This window comes from Sus scrofa, chromosome 13 (assembly GCF_054392235.1).
Source record: "Sus scrofa isolate SSC_HxYL_T2T_F1_AM1 chromosome 13, Sscrofa_HxYL_maternal_Yorkshire_Landrace_v2.0, whole genome shotgun sequence".
NCBI classification, from domain to species: Eukaryota; Metazoa; Chordata; class Mammalia; order Artiodactyla; family Suidae; genus Sus; species Sus scrofa.
Window position 1 is genome coordinate 149,525,115 of NC_139395.1, and position 25,102 is coordinate 149,550,216.

The 25,102-nt window shown below is 39.8% G+C and overlaps 1 protein-coding gene across 5 annotated transcripts in view; it reads left to right on the top strand.

Moving 5' to 3' along the window:
• OSBPL11 (oxysterol binding protein like 11) overlaps nt 1–25,102 on the top strand; it is an 88,771-nt gene that overhangs the window by 50,989 nt on the left and 12,680 nt on the right. Inside the window, exons 9-11 of one of the 5 annotated variants that reach the window (XR_014824617.1) lie at nt 6,684–8,249; nt 8,654–9,393; nt 22,618–22,800. Coding sequence is in view for 2 of the 5 variants with exons in the window: in XM_021070201.2 (XP_020925860.1) it covers nt 6,684–7,179; nt 9,207–9,393; nt 22,618–22,800 (866 nt within the window). In the remaining 3 variants the exon portion in view is untranslated. Of the gene's footprint in view, nt 1–6,683; nt 8,250–8,653; nt 9,800–9,845; nt 11,182–22,617; nt 22,801–25,102 lie in introns of those variants that run through there. The other 4 variants (XR_014824618.1, XR_014824616.1, XM_021070201.2 and 1 more) reach the window with 4 other exon arrangements.

Below are 25,102 nucleotides of genomic sequence, written 5' to 3' on the forward strand. Positions count from 1 at the left end.
GTTGGTTTCTTAGTCTCTCTCTCTTTTTTTTCTTTTTGTGTATGGACATTCCCAGGCTAGGGGGTCAAATCGGAGCTGCTGTTAACGACCTGAATCACAGCTCACGGCAACACCAGATCCTTAACTCACTAAGTGGGGCCAGGGATCAAACCAGAGTCCTCATGGATACTTGTCAGGGTTCCTTACTGCTGAGCCACGATGGGAACTCTCAGCATTTCTTATTTTCATAAAAAATGTAAGGTTTTTTTTGAACAGAATTAATTCACATGGCAAACAAAGACATATAGTCTTTTTGTTTCTGTACAAAATAAAAAGGAGGTCCTTTGGGATACAGAAATGGAAAATCTAAAGAAAAGGATATAATCCCACAAAACCATGAAAGTCATTGATACTTCTACTTTACTCTTACTTCCCATGTTGGATAGTGCATTTTAGGTGTTATCTGTAACAGAGGTCAGCAAGCATTTTCTGTAAAGAACCAAGTAGTAGATTTTTTTAGCTATGGGGGCATAAGCCTCTGTTGGAACTGTGGTTGATTCTTGAACACTGCAGGGTTAGGAATGCCAAACTTCATACAGTTGAAAATCCACATATAACTTTTGACTCTCCTCATACTTAACTACTTAATCTGTTGTTGATTGGAACCCTTATTGATAACATAGACAACACAAACTGTATGTTATATGTATGATATACTGTATTCTTAAAATAAGTCAGAGCAAAGAAAATGTTATTAAGAAGATCACAAAAGAGAAAATAACATTTATAGTACTGTACTATATTTATGGATACCATGAAATTACATTGTCTGTTTACAAGATGAGTCATCTGTCAGTACCTCCATCGGTATTGTCTGATATGTTACAAAACACTGTAGATATTATATGTATTATAACATTGGACATCAAATATGAAAAGATAATGTGAAAAAAATTCCTATTTATTTACAGGTTACAATTTATACATTTATAACAAAAAAGCAGCAATATGATCGCTTTATGGTAGCCTAGTATAATCAGCTTCATGGTAGCCGAACCTATACACTAATGAATGAATGATTATTAAATTTGTATGGCATACAGTATTACAACCATATTCATGATGCAATATTGGAAACATTGTTACATTAAAAAAACCTCACATACCTGTCATGATACACAGTTTCTTGCATTATGAGAGGGTCATAGTATATATGGTAATGTAATTCTTTGAAAGCAAAGTTATAAAACAGGAAGAAAACCTAACATATTATTAATTTTATATTAAATATCACTCACCTTAAGCCTATGTAAAGATAGATTACCCACTGCAATACAAGTCTTGTACATGGTGTTCTGTATGTATATTTTCATATGTTTATTGGGAAAAAAATCCATGTATAAACAGACCTGCAATTCAAACCCATATTGTTTAAGGATTAGCAGTACTCAGCTCTGCCTTTATATTGTGAAGGCAGCCATAGATAATATGTTGGATGGGCATGGGTGTGTTTCAGCAAAACTTTATTTGTACAAACTAGAAGGCAGATTTGGCCTAAAGGCCATGGTTTTCACACCCCTAGTCTACAGACTTGCTACTTTAAAAACGTGGTCTGTATCAAGCTGATGTTGGGAGTCCTTTTACTCTCTATATGTATATATCATATCATTGCAATGTACCCTTTATTTTATTTTATTTTGGCTACACCCATAGCATGTGGAAGTTCCTGGGCCAGGGATCAAACCCACACCACAGCAGTAACCCAAGCCATTGCCTTGGCAATGCCAGATCCTTAACCCACTGTGCCACAGGAGAACTAGAAATATTTTTATATTCGTGGTTCAGAAAAGACTATTAGTTGTAAAATTGGTTAAAATGTGTAGTCAAAAGGAGTTTATTTGGTTATTATGGTGTTTGCTGTCCCTTAGTAGATTTAGGTTTGCAAGGCATAAGAACAATGTTGGAGTCTGAGGCTTAAGAACATTTGAAAAGAATGTGCAGGAGTTCCCACTGAGGCACAATGGGAAGGGAAGCATCTCTGGAGCACCAGGATGTGTGTTAGATCCCTGGCCAGGCTGGGTCTTTATCCCACCGCGGGTCAAGGATCCAGTGTTGCTACAGCTGTGGCATTGGTTGCAACGGTGGCTAGGATCTGATCCCTGGGCCAGGAATTCTATATACCGAAGGGTAGCCAAAAAAGAAAAAGAAAGAAAAGAATGTGCTGTGATAGTAATTCACATATTGTTGACATGAATAACAAGTTTAATATAGTTTCCCACATTTGTGCATTATTAATTGAAATATATGTATATATTTTATATACAAAATCATTAACATTAACCAATCAGAAATGATTAACATTGATGTAACATTTAAAAGAACTGTACTTTTTGGGCAGCATTAAAGAACCTGATGAATAAACTATAGTCATATTCACCTCCTGTCTATCAATGACACTGATCCAACAAGTATTTATCAAACCCCTCATATATCCCAGATGCTGTGGTAGATGCTGGGACTAGAGCAGCAAAGAAGGTAACCGTGGTCCTGGCCTCCCTGTTGTGAATAATTAATGTGCACTTTCCCCATTGTTTATTTTGTTCTTTTTAAAATAATATTATTGGCGCAGTGGAAACGAACCTGACTGGTATCCATGAGGATGCAGATTTGATCCTAAGCCTCGCTCAGTAGGTTAAGAATCCAGCATTGTCATGATATGTGATGTAGGTTAGCAGCTGTATCTCTGATTTGACCCCTAGCCTGGAACTTCCATACGCCACGAATGCGGCCCTAAAAAGCAAAAAAAAAAAAGGGGAGTTCCCGTCGTGGCACAGTGGTTAACGAATCCGACTAGGAACCATGAGGTTTCGGGTTCGGTCCCTGCCCTTGCTCAGTGGGTTAACGATCCGGCATTGCCGTGAGCTGTGGTGTAGGTTGCAGACGCGGCTCGGATCCCGAGTTGCTGTGGCTCTGGCGTAGGCCGGTGGCTGCAGCTCCGATTCAACCCCTAGCCTGGGAACCTCCATATGCCGTGGGAGCGGCCCAAGAAATAGCAACAACAACAACAACAAAAGACAAAAGACAAAAAAAAAAAAAAAAAAAAGAGAAAGAAAGTTTTGAAAGATAAAAGGAAAAGAAATCTGTAATTCCACCATCCTAACAACACAACTACCACTTTTTTGAGATTTCCTTCTGATTTTTCTGCATGTAATTATACTTTGTATTCAATGTTGTTATATTTCCTTTTTTCAGTTAATATCTTTTCTTTGCGAAATGTCATATACATAGAAGAGTGAGTAGAATGCACGTAAACAGTTCAGAGAACAGTGGTAAAACAAATTATTGTATACCCACCTCTCAGATTATTATAGAACATTACCTGATCTTGGAAGCTCTCTGAGTGCCCCTTCCGGTTGTAGTCCCCTACTTTTTCCTAGATGTAAGCACTTACAGTTTTGCCACCTATTTATGTACCTCATAACAATGTTCCTTAGTTTAGAAGAAAGTGAGTAGCCAGCACAAGCTTAGCTGTGTATTTTCTTCATATTCCTAATTATAGGTGTTCTTAGAGATCTGGCATTTCTTGGATTTCTGCTCATGATTAAGTGTAAGGGAACTAAAAACTTGATTTTAAGTTTTGAACATGTGGGTGGGTCTTATGCCTTTAAATGTTGAGTAATCTGAATTTCTTGGGGAATTTGTTTGTTAATATCATTAGGTTTTTCTCTATAGCTAGTCACATTCCTCCCAGAAGAAAATTCTTCTAATTCTTTGCAACTAGGTAAAGCAACTAGAGTTAGGGAGAAGAAGGTTGGGTCTTAGTATCTCACATTTAATTTATATAGAGTTACTTCATATCCTTTTTTCATATGATATCTGCTCTCTGACAGTCCTCAATCTAGAAAATAAGCCACCTTGTTTCATTCTCCAGAGATGAAACCTCTAGATTTAGCTGACGTGCAATAGGAGCAGTTAAGAACAGTGTGGAGTTGGGAATGGGATTTAGGGGTCTAACTGCTTTGCGCACAGGTTTCACTCAGTCAGTTTTTATTTTAGCATTCCTGTAAACCCCAGGTCCAGAGGTACCTTGTGCTGTCCGTTCCTGAACCCTCTCAAGAATGCATAGTGTAAACTACTGCTTAAGAGTTAGCTTTCTAGTTAACAACTCCCAAATTGTGTTGCTTATGGTGTACTTTCCTGGTATTTCTAGGTTAGTCTTTGTATTTTTATTTAAGAAAATTTTAGTGGGATTTCAATCAAAAATGAAATTAAGATGCATGTGTTCAGTATACATCTGAAACTGAGGCATCAGTATTTTTTGCATTACTTGTATCATCTTTATAATCATCTTTTATAATAACTTAATAGTCCATTAAGAGACATTTCCATATTTAAGCTAACTAAAACTCTAGTTAAAAACAGAGTGTTTTGGAGTTCTCGTGGTGCAGCAGGTTAAGGATCTGGCATTGTCATTGCAGTGGCTTGACACCCCCAACCCCAGAGGTTTGATCCTTGGCCCAGGAGCTTCCATATGCCATGAATATAGCCAAAAAATAGGCTGTTGCAATTTTATTTTCATTTCTTTTCCTTCATTCATATTATTTCCTAAGGCTAGATTCCTGGAAGAATAATTACTTGGCTAAATGGTTATGAGTATCTTCAGGTTCTTGAAAAATATTGCCAGATTGTGTTCTCAAAAAGTTGAACCAGGAGGTCTTTTGCAGCTCAGAAGGTTAAGGATCTGGTGTTTTCACTGCAGTGGCTCAGGTCACTGCTGTGGTGCAGGTTTGATCCCTGGCCCAGAAATTTCCAAATGTAGTGTGTGTGGCAAAGAAGAAAAATATTATAAAAGAGTTGAACCTGGAATTCCCTTTGTGACTTGGTGGAAATGAATCTGACTAGCATCCATGAGGATGCAGGTTTGATCCCTGGCCTTGCTCAGTTAAGGACCCAGCATTGCCGTGAGCTGTGGTGTAGGTCAGAAAGACAAAAAAAAAAAGAGTTGAACCCATTTGCAGCACCTCTCCAATTCTGTTTAATCTTCCTTATGCTTACACAGCTTTAAGTATTAAAAGCTTTTCCTCTTGGCAGTAGTTCTTTTGTGCCTAAAATTAAATAAAAATTTCAGTTTTTGCTTTGGTCAGTACTCTCTTTATCCCCAAGGAATGGCATTTATTGCCTCTTCTTATATTCCTATCTTGATCAGTCATCCACAGGTTTTTTATGAGGGGGAAGGGCAGCTCCTGCAGCATGTGGAAGTTCCTGGGCCAGGGATCGAACCTTCCTCACAGCAGTGAACCAAGTTGCTGCAGTGACAACACCAGATCCATAACTCGCTGCACCACAACGAAACTTTCACAATTTATTTTTAAAGTAGGAAAGGAAAAAAAAAAAAAGAAGCTTAATTAGCATTTGCTTATGATACTTTTATCCAATGTAGAAATTTGAGGATTTTTTTTTTTCCTTTTCCTTGACCGTCTTTCCCCCCCGCCCCCCCATACCTGCAGCATGCAGAAGTTCCCAGGCCAGGGATGGAGCCCATGCCATAGCAGTGACCTGAGCCGCAGCAGTGGCAACACAGGATCCTTAACTCACTAAGCCACTGAGGAATTCCTACCTGACCCTCTTGAAGTCCTTAATTGATGTTTAATCTTTTTTTTTTTTTTTTTTTGTCTTTTGTCTTTTGTCTTTTGTTGTTGTTGTTGTTGTTGCTATTTCTTGGGCCGCTCCCACGGCATATGGAGGTTCCCAGGCTAGGGGTCTAATTGGAGCTGTAGCCACCGGCCTACGCCAGAGCCACAGCAACTCGGGATCCGAGCCGCGTCTGCAACCTACACCACAGCTCACGGCAACGCCGGATCGCTAACCCATTGAGCAAGGGCAGGGACCGAACCCGCAACCTCATGGTTCCTAGTCGGATTCGTTAACCACTGCGCCACGACGGGAACTCCTGATGTTTAATCTTAAGCATTTCCAAAGACTTTCATTTCCTTTTAAGCATACTCATTTTTAAATGAGATGAAGTATGTTTCTTTTGGCACTTTGTTTTTAATACCCATCAAGAATGAAATATCTTCAGAGATAAGATTATCTACAGGAGTTCCCGTCGTGGCGCAGTGGTTAACGAATCCGACTAGGAACCATGAGGTTGCGGGTTCCGTCCCTGCCCTTGCTCAGCAGGTTGACGATCCGGCGTTGCCGTGAGCTGTGGTGTAGGTTGCAGACGCGGCTGGGATCCTGCGTTGCTGTGCCTCTGGCGTAGGCCGGTGGCTACAGCTCCGATTCGACCCCTAGCCTGGGAACCTCCATATGCCGCGGGAGCGGCCCAAGAAATAGCAACAACAACAACAACAAAAGACAAAAAGACAAAAGACAAAAAAAAAAAAAAAAGATTATCTACAGATATACTGTATCTTCTAACACCTCTTGAGTTCTGATTTTTTTTTTTTTCCTGGCCATGCCCACAGTGTGCAGAAGTTCCCGGACCAGGGATCAAACCTTCACCACAGCAGTGACAACACCAGATCCTTAACCACTAGGCCACCAAGGAACTCCCTTGCTATCATGTTTTAAATTTTTCTGAATTTTCTTTTCTAAAAATTGTTCTCGTTGTGTGTATATAATGTCTTCTCAGTTCTCTGAAGGTATTCATTACTTTTTTGTATTTCCCTCTTTGGTTGATTTTTTTGTTGTTGTTGTTTTAGGTGGTGCTTCCTACATTTATCCTAGAGAAGCGTTCCTTGCTGGAAATGTACGCAGACTTTATGTCTCATCCAGACCTATTTATAGGCATCACTAATGGAGCTACTGCTGAGGACAGAATGATTCGTTTTGTTGAGTACTACCTTACCTCGTTTCACGAAGGCCGTAAGGGAGCCATTGCTAAGAAACCATACAATCCTATTATTGGAGAAACATTTCACTGTTCCTGGAGGATGCCAAAAAGTGAGGTAGCATCCAGTGTCATTAGCTCTTCCACCCAGGCTGGCACAAATCATGCTCCTCCATCAGAGGAGACGTTGAGCCAGGTGGGATCAGACTGCTATACAGTCAGATTTGTTGCTGAGCAGGTTTCCCATCATCCTCCAGTCTCAGGATTTTATGCAGAATGTGCAGAGAGGAAGATGTGTGTAAATGCGCATGTCTGGACTAAGAGCAAATTCTTAGGCATGTCGATAGGCGTGACAATGGTTGGGGAAGGTAAGTAAAAAACTTATTCTCCAGTTTTTAATATCAAACTATAACTTAAGTTTTGGGAAGTTCAGTAACTATTAATTATGAATTTGAAGTGTTATGTGTACTACCTTTTTCCCCAATTCCTAGTATATTTCAGAATGCTGGTGGGGAGGGGCATATGTCTCAACAAATATAAATCCTTTTTTTACATTATTTTTTCTGATTTAATTGTGTATTATTTTTATTGTACAAAATTTGGAAAACTTAGAGGAGTATCAAGGAGAAAATAATAGTATCTCTAATCCCCCTAGTGGATATTTAACCCACTGTGTCACAGGGGGAACTCCAAAAAAAGCCCTGCCATTTTAATGTTAAAGGAACGCTCTTGTGCATAGAATACTTTGTTTTGAATGTAAAGTTACAGTGTGAGAATGGTGTAATTAAGCCTATGACCCTAACATTTTGAGATTGTATTATTCTAGCTGTGATGAAAATATTTTAGCTTCCTTTTCAGCTTTCCTCATTTTTAACATCTGCTGTGGGAGTCTTATCAATTTCCAAATACTGTTTCAAACTAATCAAAACTTTAATAACATTAAAGAATATTTTATTAATTAAAAAAATTTGCTATCTCCAGTTTCAATACCATTAGCCCTAGGCTCTTCACAAATCAGTTTACTTGTTTTAGAGATGAAAAATCTGAAGTATAGGAGTTCCCACTGTGGCACAGTGGGTTAAGAATCCAACTAGTGACTCAGATCACTGCAGAGGTAAGGGTTTGAACCCCAGCCTGGCACATTGATTTAAGGATCTGGATGTAGCTGCAGCTGTGGAGTAGCAGCATATGCTGCAGTTATGGCTGTAAAAAGAAAAAAAAAATTTTTTATATTAATTTTTGCCCTTATTTGTGAACATTAAGGACACAGTACTTAGGAGTTCCCCTCATGACTCAGCGGAAATGAATCTGACTAAAATCCTTGAGGACACAGTTTCGATCCCTGGCCTCACTCAGTGGGTTAAGGATCCAGCGTTGCTGTGACCTGTGGTGTAGGTTGCAGATGCGGCTGGGATCTGCTGTTGCTGTGGGGCTGTAGGTGTAGACCAGTGGCTACAGCTTTGATTCAGCCCCTAGCGTGGGAACCTCCATATGCTATGGGTACAGCCCTAAATAGACCCCCAAAAAAAGAGTAATTTTTTTTTTTTTTTGAAAACTACCACTTCTAACCCTTGTAACTTCACCTTAAAAATTTCAGAATTTGGCAAACAAAATTATTATGATGAACTTGGTTTATATCATAAATTACTTCTTTTCTTTCCTAATATGTGTAGAATAGAATGACACTTTTTCCTACCCATCATACCATCTGAAATTAAGACTATAGCACTCTAATATTAGATACTTAGTTTAAGCTTTTTTTTTTTTTTTTTGTCTTTTTGCTATTTCTTTGGGCCACTCCCGCGGCATATGGAGGTTCCCAGGCTAGGGGTCGAATTGGAGCTGTAGCCACTGGCCTACGCCAGAGCCACAGCAACGCAGGATCCGAGCCGCGTCTGCAACCTACACCACAGCTCATGGCAACGCCGGATCGTTAACCCACTGAGCAAGGGCAGGAACTGAACCCGCAACCTCATGGTTTCTAGTCGGATTCGTTAACCACTGTGCCACGACGGGAACTCCTAGTTTAAGCTTTTAAAAGTTATTATTAATTAATGATCAGATACTGCTAATGATACAATATAGCATGGACTTAAATTCTGACTTAAGATTTTATTTTATTTTTTAGGAGCATTAGAGGGAACCCCTTATATTTTGAACCCAAAAGAGATAATAAAGTCATAATGAAAGCAACCTTGATTCATTATTACCAGGAATTTTTGTCAAATACAGTGCTTAGTGAATCCAGTTTCTTCCAGAGCTAAAGGAAAATTAAGCAAAATTATGATGTTTACTTGCCAGACAGGAGAAATCCTATTATGCATTTTTCAGAACTGCTTTTTTGTTTGTTTGTTTGTTTTAACAATATCAACCATCTTCATGTTTTCACATTCAGGTGTCCTCAGTCTCCTGGAGCATGGAGAAGAGTATACATTTTCTCTACCTTGTGCATATGCCAGGTCAATTTTAACTGTTCCTTGGGTGGAGCTGGGTGGCAAAATCAGTGTCAACTGTGCAAAAACTGGATATTCAGCCAGCATCACTTTTCATACAAAGCCATTTTATGGTGGCAAACTGCACCGGTGAGAATATTTTAATTGTAACTGCCTCTTATTCTGTCAGTTTGATATTGTGTTATAACTCCCTATTCTATTTCTGCTTTGTTTTATGTGAAATGGGGCTGGGAGTTCCCTGGTGGCTCCATGAGTTAAGGACCTGGTGTTGTCATTGTTGTGGCACAGGTTCGATCCCTGGCTCCAGAACTTTCATATGCCATGGGCATGGCCCTCCACCCCAGAGAAAGAAAGAAATGTGTTTGGATTTTTATTCATGTTTATTTTTTGTTTAATATATCTCATCTTTTGGAGTTCCATTGTGGTACAGAGGAAACGAATCTGACTTTTAACCATGAGGTTTCAGGTTTGATCCCTGGTCTCACTCAACTCAATGGGTTGCCTTGATCTGGTGTTGCCTTGAGCTGTGGTGTAGGTCGCAGACTTGGCTCGGATCCTACTTTGCTGTGGCTGTGGTGTAGGCCGGCAGCTATAACTCCGATTAGACCCATAACCTGGGAATTTCCATATGCCATGAGTGCAGCCCTAAAAACCAAAAAATATGTATATATGTATTTCATCTTTCAAGGAATTCTGGAAGTCATGATATGGTTTTAAAAATAGTGACTTATTGGGAGTTCCCATTGTGGCTCAGTGGTAACAAACCTGACTAGTATCCATGAGGATGAGGGTTCGATCCTTGGCTTTGCTCAGTGGATTAAGGGTCTGGAGTTGCCGTGAGCTGTGGTGTAGGTTGCAGGTGTGGCTCATATCCTGAGTTGCTGTGGCTGCAGTGTAGGCCAGCAGCTGCAGCTGCAGTTTGACCCCTAGCCTGAGAACTTCCATATGCTGTGAGTGTGGCCCTAAAAAAAAAGACACCCCCCAAAAACTGTGACATATCTTATCTACTCTTATAAACTAGAAGTCATAATAAGTGAATGTGTAGTTTCTGGCCCAATTTCTGCCTTTAAAAGGATTCAGAGTTGGATCCAAACCTCAGTAGAGGCATTATTGCTATAAGTTAGTATGAAAATACAGTTCATCATAAGAAATAGTTCCAAGAATCACAATGATGGAAGCCAGTATCTTTAGGCACCAGTATTGAATGATGGCTTTTTTCTAATTCTGTCTAGGAATTGGCCAGTTATTATTCCCCATTTAGTGGCTTGTAGGTCTCTTTAGCACGTGTCCACATCACCCATGAAGACAGGTTTTCTAATAGGACCCTCAAAAGAATACTGATACTGATTCTTTCCTTGAGCCTTTGATGCCTATCCTGACTGTTCCAAGGGATAGTTTTCTTTTTCTTCTAAGTTTTAATCGAAGAATAACATTGATATAAAAGCATATAAGTTGATTATGGGACATTTCAAATAGTGCTGCTAGAACATTAGTGAATATATGTGTGAATTTCTCTTGGGTAGATGCCTAGAAGCAGAATTGGTAGGTTGTAGGAAATGAAAATTTAATGTTATTGCTGCCAGTTTTTTTACATGGTTAGAACAAAATGTACTCCCTTCAGTCACTTATGACACTTTAAATGCATGTAGTTTTACTTCTTCACAGGACAACTAGAACAATCTTGGAAGTGGAAAGAAAGATTTATTGGCTCCCAGGCATTGAATGGACCTTTAAAAATATGAATTTTGAGAATTCCCTTTTTGCACAGCAGGTTAAGGATTCAGCATTGTCACTGCAGTGGCTTGGGTTGCTGCTGTGATGTGGATTTGATCCCTGACCCAGGAATTTTCATATGCTGCGGACACAGCCAAAAAATCTATGTATAGATTTTGCAAAGTAGAGAATAAAAAAAGAAAATACAGATCACCCACACAGAACCACTAGAGATCGTCAAAATGGTCATCTTTTATCCTTAGAGAAGGTAATATGGTTCACACCTTGTCCTATCTGCTTCTACTTAATTCTCTCAAATAGTGATCCCAGGATTCAAACTTTACAACTAGAAGAGACTTTAGAAGTCATTACACCAACATTTGCTAGGTGCATAAATACCTTTGTAACATGCCTGATAACTGATTTTTTTCAGTGTGTTGGTACATTATTATTATTATTATTACAGAACTCATAATATGTGAGGCAGCCCATTCCATTTTAAGACTCCCCTTAATTTAATTAAATAAAGTTAGAGTTGAAATCTACATACCTGTAACATTCCTGCATTGGTGAAACAATTCTTCACAGTATATAATTGAGTAAAATGCTAGACAAAAACAACTACAAGAGTTCCCATCGTGGCGCAGTGGTTGGCGAATCCAACTAGGAACCATGAGGTTGCGGGTTTGGTCCCTGCCCTTGCTCAGTGGGTTGGGGATCTGGCATTGTTGCCGTGAGCTGTGGTGTAGGTTGCAGACACGGCTCGGATCCCGTGTTACTGTGGCTCTGGCATAGGATGGTGGCTACAGCTCCGATTCAACCCCTAGCCTGGGAACCCCCATATGCTGCGGAAGCGGCCCAAGAAATAGCAAAAAGACAAAACAAAAACAAAAACAAAAAACTACAGTGATAAATTTTCCAAATCCAGCACTTTTTGTTGTCAGTGTTATTGATGAATTTCTTTCTTTTTTTTTTTAATTGAAGTATAGTTGATTTACAATATTGTGGGGTTTTCTGGGTGTTTTTGTTTTGTTTTGTTATTTTTTGGCTGTACCCGTGGCGTGTGGAAGTTCCTGAGCCAGGGATTGAACCTGTGCCAAAGTTGCAGCAGCACTGGATACTTAAGCCACTGAGCAATGCAGGAACTTTTAATATTGTGTTTCCAGTATACAGTTATAGTGATTCAATATTTTTGCAGATTATACAAAATAATGGGTGTAATTCCCTCTGCCTATATAGTGTCCTTGTTGCTTATCTATTTTAGCTTGTATTTATTAATCCTATGCCCCTAACTTCTCCTCCCTTTCTCCTTCGGTAACTATAAGGTTGTTTTCTATATCTGTGAGTCTCTTTCTGTTTTGCATATTTATTCATTTGTATTATTTCTTAGATTCCACATATAAGTGATATAGTAATTGTGTTTCTCTGACTTATTTCACTAAGATTAATACTCTCTAGGTCCATCAGTGTTGTTCCAAATGGCAGTATTTAGTCCCCCCCCCCCCTTTTCTTTTGGCTGCCCTGTGTCGTATGGAGCTCCCAGGCCAGGGATTGGAGCCACAGCCACAAGCTAAGCCACAACTGTGGCAACACCGGATCCCTAACCCACTGTGCTGGGCCAGGGATTGAACCCACATCCCACTGGCTTCTGAGATGCCACTGATCTCGTTGCGCCACAGCAGGAGCTCTGAGTATTTCATTCTTTTTTATGGCTAGGTAATATTCCATTCCAATATTTTTATATATATATATATATATATATGTGATATATATATCGCATCTTCTTAATCTAATCATCTGTTGACAGTTACTTGGGTTGCTTTTATGGCTTGGATATTGTAAATAGTGCTTCTCTGAACATTGGGGTGCACATATCTTTTCAAATTAGTGTTTCTTTTTTTCCTAGATATATGCTCAGGAGTGGAATTGCTGGATCATTTGTTAGTTATATTTTCAGTTTTTTGAGGAACCTCTACACTATTTTCCTTAGTGCTACACCAATTTACATTCCTTCCAACAGTGTAGAAATGTCCATATCCTCTCCAACATTTGCTATTTGTAGATTTTTTGTTAATAGCCATTCTGATAGGTGTGAGGTATCTCATTGTGGTTTTTGACTTTGATTTCTTTAATGGTTTGCAGTGTCGAGCATCTTTTTATGTACCTGTTTAGCCATCTATAGGTCTTTGGTAAACTGTATACTCAGGTCTTTTGCCTTTGGTTGTTGTTGTTGTCATCCATGCTTACAGCATATGGAAACTTCCCGGGCCAGGAATCGAACCCACACCACAGCAGGGACAATGCTAGATCCTTAACCCATTGTGCCACAGCAGAGCTCCTTGCCCATTTTTTTGATTGAGTCATTTGGTTTTTTTGATATTAAATTATATGAGCTGTTTATATAGTTCAAAATATTAAGTCTTTTTTTGGTTTTTTTGTTTGTTTGTTTTTTGTCTTTTTGCCTTTTTGCCTTTTCTAGGGCCGCTCCCTAGTCACATGGAGGTTCCCAGCCTAGGGGTCTAATCAGAGCTGTAGCTGCTGGCCTACGCCAGAGCCACAGCAACTCGGGATCTGAGCCACGTCTGCGACCTACACCATAGCTCACAGCAATGCCAGGTCCTTAACCCACTGAGCAAGACCAGGGATCAACCCTGCAACCTCATGGTTCCTAGTCAGATTCGGTAACCACTGCGCCATGACGGGAACTCCTATTAAGCCTTTGTTGATCAAATCATTTGCAAATATTTTCTTGTATTCTGTAGGTTGTCTTTTCATTTTGTCAGTAGATTCCTTTGCTGTGCAAAAGCTTTTAAATTTATTTGTTTATGCTTTTATTTCTTTTGCTTTAGGGGACTGATCCAAGAAAATATTGCTACAGTTTATGTCTAAGAATGTTCCTCCTGTGTTCTCTTCTAGGAGTTGTGTGGTTTTAGGTCTTGTTACATTTAGGTCTTTAAGCCATTTTGAGTTTTTTTGTTTTTTGTTTTGTATGTAATGTAAGGAAGCATTCTAATCTCATTGTTTTACGTGTGGCTGTCCACTTTTGCCAGTATCACTTGTCCAAGAACTGTCTTTTCTCCATTGCATATTCTTGCCTTCACTGAAGTAGATTGTAGGTTTCTTTTTTGCGAACTCTTTCTAGTCCCTGAAACTTCACTCTTACAGTATATGTGGATGTTTATGTGCATATGTTTATGTGTGTATGTTAGTGCATGTAAATATGTGGGTGTGTGATGTGTAATTTGAAATCCTGTAAGACTTATCTATAAAAACTCTTTTTTTTTTTTTGTCTTTTTGTCTTTTCTAGGGGCCGCTTCCGAGGTGTATGGAGGTTCCCAGGCTAGGGGTCAAATCAGAGCTGTAGCCACCGGCATACACCACAGCCACAGCAATGCGGGATCTGAGCCACATCTGCAGCCTACACCACAGCTCACGGCAAAGCTGGATCCTTAACCCACTGAGCAAGGCTAGGGATTGAACCCGCAACCTCATGGTTCCTAGTCGGATTCATTAACCACTGAGCCACAAGGGGAACTCCAGCACTACCTTACTATGGAGAATCAGAGTTCATCCCCAAACCTTAACCATTGCCGTGATATTTAGATAGTTCCTTGCTTTAAATATCCTGCATAGAAATTTTCTCTTGGTTTTTAATTTCCGTTTCAATATTTTGACTTGTGTCTTAGGAACATCCTCTTTCTTCCCTTCAGAGAACTTCTTGCTTCAATAGAAAAATGGTATGTTTTTCAGAACTTATACCTCACAGCGACTAGATTACCACATACAAGTGTCACAGTTCTGTTACAATTTCTCTATTGCTTAGCAGTACCACCTTCTACTGATGAAGTCCATAATCACATCCTTGGACTTCATTTGTCTCCATTGTTAAGAATTCAGTTGTCATTTGTCTGACTCTGTATTCTCTGCTAGGGGAAGGCAGAGCGGTGAGCAAGCAAAGGAAAGATGTACTAAGGAGCCTGAGGCCCACCAGTGGCTGGTTCTTCAAGGGCAGCTCAAGAGGGCAAATCTGCAGGATTGAGGTGCAGGTTGGCCAATGAGGGAGAAGGCGGCCTTTACTATAGCCCTTCTATACCAAAATAGTTGCATTTATTTAACTATTTCATATCCACAGTTTTCTTTTCCTGGCCATCGCATGCAGCAGCCTGATGTGGGAATCTTGGTTCCCAGACCAGGAATTGGACCCAGGCTGCAGCAGTGAAAGCACTGAATCCTAACCACTAGCCCACCAGGGAACTCACTTTTCTTTCCTTGCCTTTTTAAAATTTTTTTTAATAGTTATTTCCCCCAATACATTTTTTTTCTACTGTACAGCATGGTGACCCAGTTACACATACATGTACACATTCTATTTTCGCACATTGTCATGCTCCATCATAAGTGACTAGACAGAGTTCCCAGTGCTACACAGCAGGATCTCATTGCTAATCCACTCCAAAGGCAATAGTTTGTATCTATTAGCCCCAAGCTCCCCAACCACCCCACTCCCTCCCCCTCCCCCTTGGCAACCACAAGTCTATTCTCCAAGTCCATGATTTTCTTTTCTGTGGAGATGTTCATTTGTGCTGGATGTTAGATTCCAGTTATAAGTGATATCATATGGTATTTGTCTTTCTCTTTCTGACTTCACTCAGTATGAGAGTCTCTAGTTCCATCCATGTTGCTGCAAATGGCATTATTTCATTCTATTATGGCTGAGTAGTATTCCATTGTGTATCTATACCACATCTTCCTAATCCAATCATCTGCTGATGGACATTTGGGTTGTTTCCATGTCCTGGCTGTTGTGAATAGTGCTGCAGTGAACATGTGGGTGGCATGTGTCTTTTTCAAGGAAATTTTTGTCGGGATATATGCCCAAGAGTGGGATTGCTGGGTCATATGCTAGTTCTATGTATAGATTTCCAAGGTATCTCCATACTGATCTCCATAGTGGTTGTACCAGCTTACATTGCCACCAACAGTGCAGGAGGGTTCCCTTTTCTTCCACTCCCTCCAGCATTTGTTATTTGTGGACTTATTAATGATGGCCATTCTGACTGGTGTGAGGTAGTACCTCATAGTAGCTTTGATTTGCATTTCTGTAATAATCAGGGATGTTGAGAATTTTTTCATGTGCTTGTTGGCCATCTTGGAAAAATGTCTATTCAGGTCTTTTGCCCATTTTTCAATTGGGTTGTTGGCTTTTTTGCTGTTGAGTTGCACAAGTTGCTTGTATGTTCTAGAGATTAAGCCCTTGTCCATTGCATCATTTGAAACTATTTTCTCCCATTGTGTCAGTTGTCTTTTTGTTTTCTTTTTGGTTTCCTGTGCTGTGCAAAAGCTTGTCAGTTTGATTAGGTCCCATTGGTTTATTTTTACTCTTATTTCTGTTGCTTTGGGAGACTGACCTGAGAAAATATTCATAAGATTGATGTCAGAGAATGTTTTGCCTATATTCTTTTCCAGGAGTTTGATGGTGTCCTGTCGTATATTTAAGTCTTTAAGCCATTTTGAGTTTATTTTCGTGCATGGCGTGAGGGTGTGTGTTCTAGTTTCATTGATTTGCATGCAGCTGTCCAGGTTTCCCAGCAATTCTTGCTGACTGGACTGTCTTTTTCCCATTTTATGTTCTTGCCTCCTTTGTCCAAGATTAATTGACCATAGGTGTCTGGGTTTATTTCTGGGTTCTCTATTCTGTTCCATTGGTCCGTCTGTCTGTTTTGGTACCAGTACCACACTGTCTTGATGACTGTGGCTTTGGAATATTGCCTGAGGCCTGGGAGAGTTATGCCTCCTGCTTGGCTTTTCTTCCTCAGGATTGCTTTGGCAATTCTGGGTCTTTTGTGGTTCCATATAAATGTTTGGATTGTTTGTTCTAGTTCTGTGAAAAATGTCAGGGGTCATTTGATAGGGACTGCTTTGAATCTGTAGATTGCTTTGGGTAGTATAGCCATTTTTACAGTATTAATTTTTCCAACCCAGGGGCATGGAATATCTTTCGATTTCTTTACATCTTCTTTAATTTCCTTGATTAATGTTTTATAGTTCTTGGCTTATAAGTCCTTTCCCTCCTTGGTCAGGTGTATTCCCAGGTATTGATTTTTGGGGGGTGAAGTTTTAAAAGGTATTGCATTTTTGTATTCCTTTTCTAATATTTCATTGTTAGTATACAGAAATGCGACTGATTTCTGAATGTTAATCTTATATCCTGCTACTTTACTGAATTTGTTGGTCAGTTCAGTTAGTTTTTGGGTTGAGTCCTTAAGGTTTTCTATGTATAGTATCATGTCATCTGCATAGAGTGACAGTTTTACCTCTTCTCTTCCTATTTTGATGCCTTTTATTTCTTTTGTTTGTCTGATTGCTATGGCTAGGACTTTCCAGTACTATGTTGAATAAAGTGGACATCCTATGTTGGTGAAAGTGGACATCCTTGTCTTGTTCCAGATTTTAGTGGAAGGGCTTTCAGCTTTTCTCCATTGAGTATTATATTTGCTGTGGGTTTGTCATAAATGGCTTTGATTATGTTAAGGTATGTTCCCTCTATACCCACTTTGGTAAGAGTTTTTATCATGAATGGATGTTGGACTTTGTCAAGTGCTTTTTCTGCACCTATTGAGATGATCATGTGGTTTTTGACTTTTCTTTTGTTAATGTGGTGTATGATATTGTTTGATTTGCGTATGTTGAACCATGCTTGTGCACCTGGGATGAATCCCACATGGTCATGGTATACGATCTTTTTGATATGTTGTTGAATTTGGATGGCTAAACTTTTTTTGAGAATTTTTGCATCTATATTCATCAAAGATACTGGCCTATAGTTTTCTTTTTTGGTAGTGTCTTTGTCTGATTTTGGAATTAGGGTGATGGTGGCATCATAGAATGTCTTTGGGAGTGTTCCTTCCTCTTGAACCTTTTGAAAAAGTTTGAGGAGGATGTGTATCAGTTCCTCTTTGTATGTTTGGTAAAATTCACCTGTGAAGCCATCTGGTCCTGGACTTTCATTTGTAGGGAGTGTTTTTATGACATACTCAATTTTATTTCTAGTGATCGGTCTGTTCAGTTGATCTATTTCTTCTTTTTTTTTTAATTTTTTTTATTTTCCCACTGTACAGCAAGGGGGTCAGGTTATCCTTACATGTATAAATTACAATTACATTTTTCCCCCCACCCTTTGTTCTGTTGCAACATGAGTATCTAAACAAAGTTCTCAATGCTATTCAGCAGGATCTCCTTTATATCTATTCTAAGTTGTGTCTGATAAGTCTTCTTGATTCAGTTTTGGCAGTCTGTAAGTCTCAAGAGTTGTCCATTTTTTCTAGGTTGTCAAATTTGTTAGCATACAATTGTTCATAGTATTCTCTTTTGGTTTTTTGTATTTCCGTGACTTCTCCTTTTTCATTTCTGATTTTGTTTATTTGGGTTTTTTCTCTCCTTGGTGAGTCTAGCCAGAGATTTGTTAATTTTGTTTACCTTTTTAAAGAACCAGCTCTTGGTTTTATTGATTTCTTCTATTTTTTTTAATGTCTATTTTATTGATTTCCTCTTTGATCTTTATGATTTCCTTCCTTCTACTGACTTTAGTTTTTGTTTGTTCTTCTTTTTCTAATTCATTTAGGTGGTGGGTTAAGTTGCGGATTTGAGATTTTTCTTCTTTTTTGAGGAAGGTCTATATATATATATATTTTTTTTTTTTTTTTCTTTATAAGGCCACACTTGAAGCATATGGAAGTTTCCAGGCTAGGGGTCGAATTGGAGCTACAGCCTCCGGCCTATACCACAGCCACAGCAAAACAGGATCCGAGCCACATCTGTGACCTATACCACAGCTCACAGCAATGCTGGATCCTTAACCCACTTAGTGAGGCCAGGGAGCGAACCTGAATCCTCATGGATCCTAGTTGGGTTTGTTAACTGCTGAGCCATGAAAGGAACTCCTCTTTTCTTTTTCTTCCACAATTTTTTTTTGCTTTTTAAGGCTGCACTTGTGGCATATAGAATCCGAGCTATGCCACAGCCACAGCAACACCAGATCTGAACCACACAACCTCATGGTTCCTAGTCGGATTTGTTTCTGCTGCACCACAATGGGAACTCCCATGCCTTTATTAATAGCCATACTTCCCTCCTCAGATGTAATCTAGTTTTTTACTGCTCTCTGCAATTAAGCAGACATATTATCCGCTGTCTGCCTTAGTTACAAATATTTTATCTTCCACTTGTCTTTCCTTACTCCCTTATTTTTTCACATCTATCTCTGATGGAGCCAAGCAGGCCTCCTTAACTGTTCCTCATGCCCTTGTCCATCTTCTGATTCCATTTTCTGCGCTCACTTTAGGATGGTGATTCTTTAAAAACATATGTAGTGGTATAATGGAGTTCCCGTGGTGGCTCAGTGGTTAACGAATCCAATTAGGAACCATCTTGCGGGTTCGATCCCTGGCCTTGCTCAGTGGGTTAAGGATCTGGCGTTGCCTTGAGCTGTGGTGTAGGTTGCAGATGTGGCTTGGATCCTGCGTTGCTGTGGCTCTGGTGTAGGCTGGTGGCTACAGCTCCGATTCAACCCCTAGCTTGGGAACCTCCATATGCTGCGCGAGCGGCCCTAGAAATGGCAAAAAGACAAAAAAGAAAAAAAATACATATATATGTAGTGGTATAATGTCATTAAGATTGTATTAACTGCTAAGTGACATACTTTTCTGCATACCAAAGATAGAGGAAAGAAAAAAAAAGACTATCTCTGCCTTCAAGAAGCTTTTAGTCTGGTATTAGAATCTAGGACCCTGCCTTTGGAAAGAAAAGCTTTTATAAAGCTTTTAAGGAAAACTCATGTATAATAGTAAAAAATAAAGATTGTTGGAGTGGCACAGTGGATTAAGGATCTTGCCACAACTATGGTGTAGGTCACAACTGTGGCTTGGATCTGATCCCTGGCCTGGGAACTCCAAATGCCTCAAGGTAGCCAAAAACAGCAACAACAAGTCAACTTGATGTCAAGTTTTTTAAAAAGCGAGAGGGAAAATTCCTTGGCAGCCTAACAGTTAAGGATTCAGCATTGTCACTACTGTGGCTCCGGTCACTGCTGTGGCCCGAGGTCAGTCCCTGGCCTGGGAACTTCCACGTGTCACCGGCATGGCAAGGAAGGAAGGAAGGAAGAAAGAGTAAATGCCTCATCGGTTATCAGTTATCCTCACTTTAGAGATGAGTAGGATGGCAACTTAAAATTTAACTCTTTGATAATTATTTTAAAGGCAGCATATTTTTTGTCATTGTTTGATACAAGATCTAGACTTACACGCTTTAGACATTGAGTTATTCATTTGCTTATTTTTCTATGATTGCTTTCATGCTACAGTGAAAGAGTTTAGTTGTGACAGATAGCTTCACCCATGAGCCCCAAGATATTTGCTTTCTAGTCCTTTATAGAAGTTTACTAGCCCTCCATTAGGCACTGTGTTCTGAAGAATGATGATAAGCAAAGTGAGCGAGGACCTTCTTCCTCTTTATGCTCCTTTTGCAAGTTCCTTATGGCCCACCTCTAGCATGTGCACTTCTTGTTGCCTGCCCAGTTCTCATCATGCTGTGCTTGCTGTGTAGCTGCACTAAGCAGCAAGAACCCAGCATGTGTGAACATGGATCTCAGGCTTGTTATTTTTTAAGTGGAAAGGCTTGTGAAGGAGATAATGATAACCTGAGAGATTGTGGCAATAAAAGAGAGATCAAGTGAGAAACAGATTATTGTTCTTCAGTTCAAAGACTGTAGTGCTGGCTATATGCAGTTGGAAGATGGAAGAGGTAAGTGTTCAACGTCATCTAATCATATCCTGTTTGATTAGAGATAAATTTTCAAGAAAGGAGGCATTGTTGGCAAAATGGAGTCAGAGAGGAAACATGAATATCACAAAAAACATTCAATCAGGCTAAAACTCTACTGTAGTTATTTAAGTTCGGATACTTCGAGGTATGACCCAGAGTTCCCATCCCTGCTGTAATCAAGCAGAATTGTAGTCGTGGTATTCTTTATGTCCAGTGAGCTGCAATTATGCCTAACTTTTGATTTTGGATGTTTGTTGTGTTCTTGGATCCCAAACCCTTGTATACACTTCGATCTCTAAGATCTGGTTCATTTGCTTATTGGCTCCTACACCTCTGCCTTCAGCTCTAAATTTGTACACCATTTACTTCTCCTGATTAAAAACTATGGACTCTGTAGATTCAACTATGTTCTTCTGGTTCCTGAGGCTTTAGTTTACATCTAACAAATGCTACTTAGGGTATCCGAGCTGTCACCTGAACCTGGGCTTTGGTCCTTTGGATTCCCTTTTGAATCCAAATAAACCATAATCCCAGGGGCAGTGACTGGACCCCAGTATTTTCCCATTATTCTCTGACCCTGTTGTTATTTGTGTCCTACAGTGAACATAAAGTACTTCATTCAAAATAATCAGACCTGTTTCTATTCCAGCCTTCATTTGAGCTGCATCCTCTCTGTGATAAACCAGCCAGATAACTCGGTTGAACTTACAACAACAGTAGTGGTTGATTCTCTCACAGTTTTGTATTATAGCAATAATTTTTGTATGCCATTGCTCTTTTAACGTTTGTTTTGTCGAGAATTAAAAAACTTCTAATGTATATTTTATTTTTTTCTACCTCTTAGTGATTTGTCTGGTTTCTATATTTGATTTAAAATTAAACTTATGTGGCTTTATGCAGGATTTATATATCCAGAATTTCAAATATAGGGACTCTAAACTTTTAAATAAGTAGTAATTGTTTTTTTTAAAGTTGAATAGACTATAATGTAACATTTTTAGATTGTAATGAAAAAGAAATCTTAATGTTTTTCATATTCCTACTGAATTTTAATATTATAATAGTTGTTTGCAGCAAGCATTTTATTTATTTATTTATTTTTTGCTATTTCTTTGGGCTGCTTCCGCGGCATATGGAGGTTCCCAGGCTAGGGGTCCAATCGGAGCTGTAGCCACCGTTCCACGCCAGAGCCACAGCAACGCAGGATCTGAGCCGCGTCTGCTACCTACACCACAGCTCACGGCAACGCCAGATCGTTAACCCACTGAGCAAGCGCAGGGACCGAACCCGCAACCTCATGGTTCCTAGTCGGATTCGTTAACCACTGCGCCACGACGGGAACTCCGCAGCAAGCATTTTAAATATCGCACTTTATGGTCATTTATGGTAACTGAGTTTCTAGTTTGATTCCTAGTATTGTTCCTAAAATTAAATTGTTATTTGAAAAAATTTTTCTTGGAGTTCCCTCGTGGCACAGTGGGTTAAGGATCTAACGTTGTCACTGCTGTGGCTGGGATTACAGCTCTGGCTCAGTTTAATCCCTGGCCCCAGAATTTCCACATGCTGTTGGCCTAGCTGTCCCCTGCCCCCCAAAGAGAAAAAGTTATCTAGGGAACTATCGTGTATTTACAAAGAGTCTGACTTTCACACTGACAATCTGACTTTCACACTGACAATCTGACTTTCACACTGACAAACTGAAGTGAGCTGTGTAACTAGTTCAAACAGAATTCACGAGGTATATTCTTGGGATTCAGAATCCCTAAGAACAAGCACGGTATCACTCATTAGAGCATATCTTTTTCTTCCACTTGCTTCTAGGGTTACCGGTGAAGTGAAGCACAACATCACCAACACTGTCGTATGCAAAGTACAAGGGGAATGGAATAGTGTTCTCGAATTCACTTACAGTAACGGAGAGACAAAGTACGTGGACTTGACTAAATTGGCAGTGACAAAGAAAAGAGTAAGACCTCTGGAGAAGCAGGATCCATTTGAATCCAGGTATGTCATCCTTGGGTCCATCTAGGAAAGAGGCAGAAACTCTAGATCTTAATCTAAGCCTTTTCACTAACTCCTGACACTGAACAAGTCACTTCAGCACTTTGTATTAGCTTCCTCATCTATAAGTTGAAACTGTTGGTCTGATATGATGCTCTTAAGACCCATACCAGCTATGACATATGATATATAGTCACATTTTAGCAAAAATCAAATGTTTGTAAACTGGACAAAAATACTAACATTGAACCGTCGGAGAAGGAAAGAAAGATCCTACTACATAGCACAGGGAGCTGTGTCTAATCTCTTGGTGACAGAGCATGATGGTAGATGATATAAAAAGAAGAATATATGTATCTATATATATGTATGACTGTGTCACTTTGCTATACAGCAGGAATTGGCACAACACTGTAAATCAGCTATATGATCATTTTTAAAAATACGAAAAAAAAGAAAAAAGGGAAAAAACGGAAGGTAAAGTAATAAAATGTCCCTAGAGAATATTTTTTTTGGCTTCGCCCATGGCATGTAGAAGTTCCTGAGCAAGGATCATTCATGCTCCACAGTAGTGACCCGAGCTGCAGCACCAGGTCCTTAACTCACTGCACCACAAGGGAACTCCTAGAGGATATTTTGACAATGTAGATCATAGGCCTTTAAAATAGTAAATGAAGTGGATCTCTGTGTTAATAAGGTAGTCTCCAAAATGTGTTGGCAGTGATTGCCTCCAGAGAGGAATACTGGAGTCTGGGCTAGGAAAGAGACTTACTCTTCACAGAAGGCCCTTTTTGTACTGTTTAAATTTTACATCACATGGAAGTATTACTATATCAAATACAAGGAAGCATTAAACATCTTAAGATCACATAAATAGAACCAAACAATTTATAAGTAGATGTGTAAAGGGATTTAATACCCATTAACCAAAAAACTGGGTTGGATCAAAAAATAAAACAGGAGGTCTCATTGTAGCTCAGTGATAACAAACCCAACTGGTATCCATGAGAAGGCGGGTTCAATCCTTGGCCCTCCTCAATGGGTTAAGGATCTGGCGTTGCTGTGAGCTGTGGTGTAGATTGCAGACACAGCTCGGATCTGGCATTGCTGTGGCCATGGTATAGGCTGGTAGCTGTAGCTCCGAATTGACCCTTGGCCTGGGAACTTCCAAATGCTGTGGATTTGGCCCTAAAAAAGACAATAAATAAATAAAACAGTAATAGTTAACATAAAAAATTCTTCTATGGATATATCTAGGATTTACTTAGGAGACTTTGTTAAAATTTGGTATGTGGACCCCTGAGGTCCTTTACAGGTCTGCAAGTTCAAAAAAACTTTTATAACAATGCTAAGAATATTTTTTGCCTAACTTACTCTGTTGACACTTGCATTAGTGCTACAAAAGCAATGATGGGTAGGTAGCTCTGCTGGGTCTTAGCACCATTCAAGGGAGTGGGGCACCAAACTGTAATTCTTCGCTGCTCTGTAGTTTTTTTTTTCTGTCTTGCAGTTTGTGTGTGTGTGTGTGTGTGTCTTTTTAGGGCCGCACCAAGACATAGGAAGTTCCCAGGCTAGGGGTCGAATCAAAACTAAAGCTGGGAGTTCCCGTGGTGGTGCAGTGGTTAACGAATCCGACTAGGAACCATGAGGTTGCGGGTTCGGTCCCTGCCCTTGCTCAATGGGTTAGCGATCCGGCGTTGCCGTGAGCTGTGGTGTAGGTCGCAGACGCGGCTCGGATCCCGCGTTGCTGTGGCTCTGACGTAGGCTGGTGGCTACGGCTCCGATTAGACCCCTAGCCTGGGAACTTCCATATGCCGAGGGAGTGGCCCAAGAAATGGCAAAAAGACAAAAAAACAAAAAACAAAACAAAAAAAAAAACTAAAGCTGCTGGCCTATATACCACAGCCACAGCAACGCAGGATCCGAGCTGCATGATCTGTGACCTATACCACAGCTCTTGGCAATGCTGGATCCTTAACTCACTGAGCAAGGCCAGGGATCAAACCCGCATCCTCATGGGTTCTAGTCAGGTTCATTGCCACTGAACCACGACGGGAACTCCTGACTTGCAATATTTAAAATCTTTTTTACTGTTATCTTTATTTATTTATTTATTTTGTCTTTTTATGGCCACACTCGTGGCATATGGAGGTTCCTGGGCTAGGAGTCCAATCTGAGCTGTAGCCGCTGGCCTACACCACAGCAATGCCAGATCCAAGCCACGTCTGTAACCTACGCCAAAGCTCACAGCAATGTCAGATCCTTAACCCACTTAGCAAGGCCAGGGTTTGAACCTGTGTCCCCA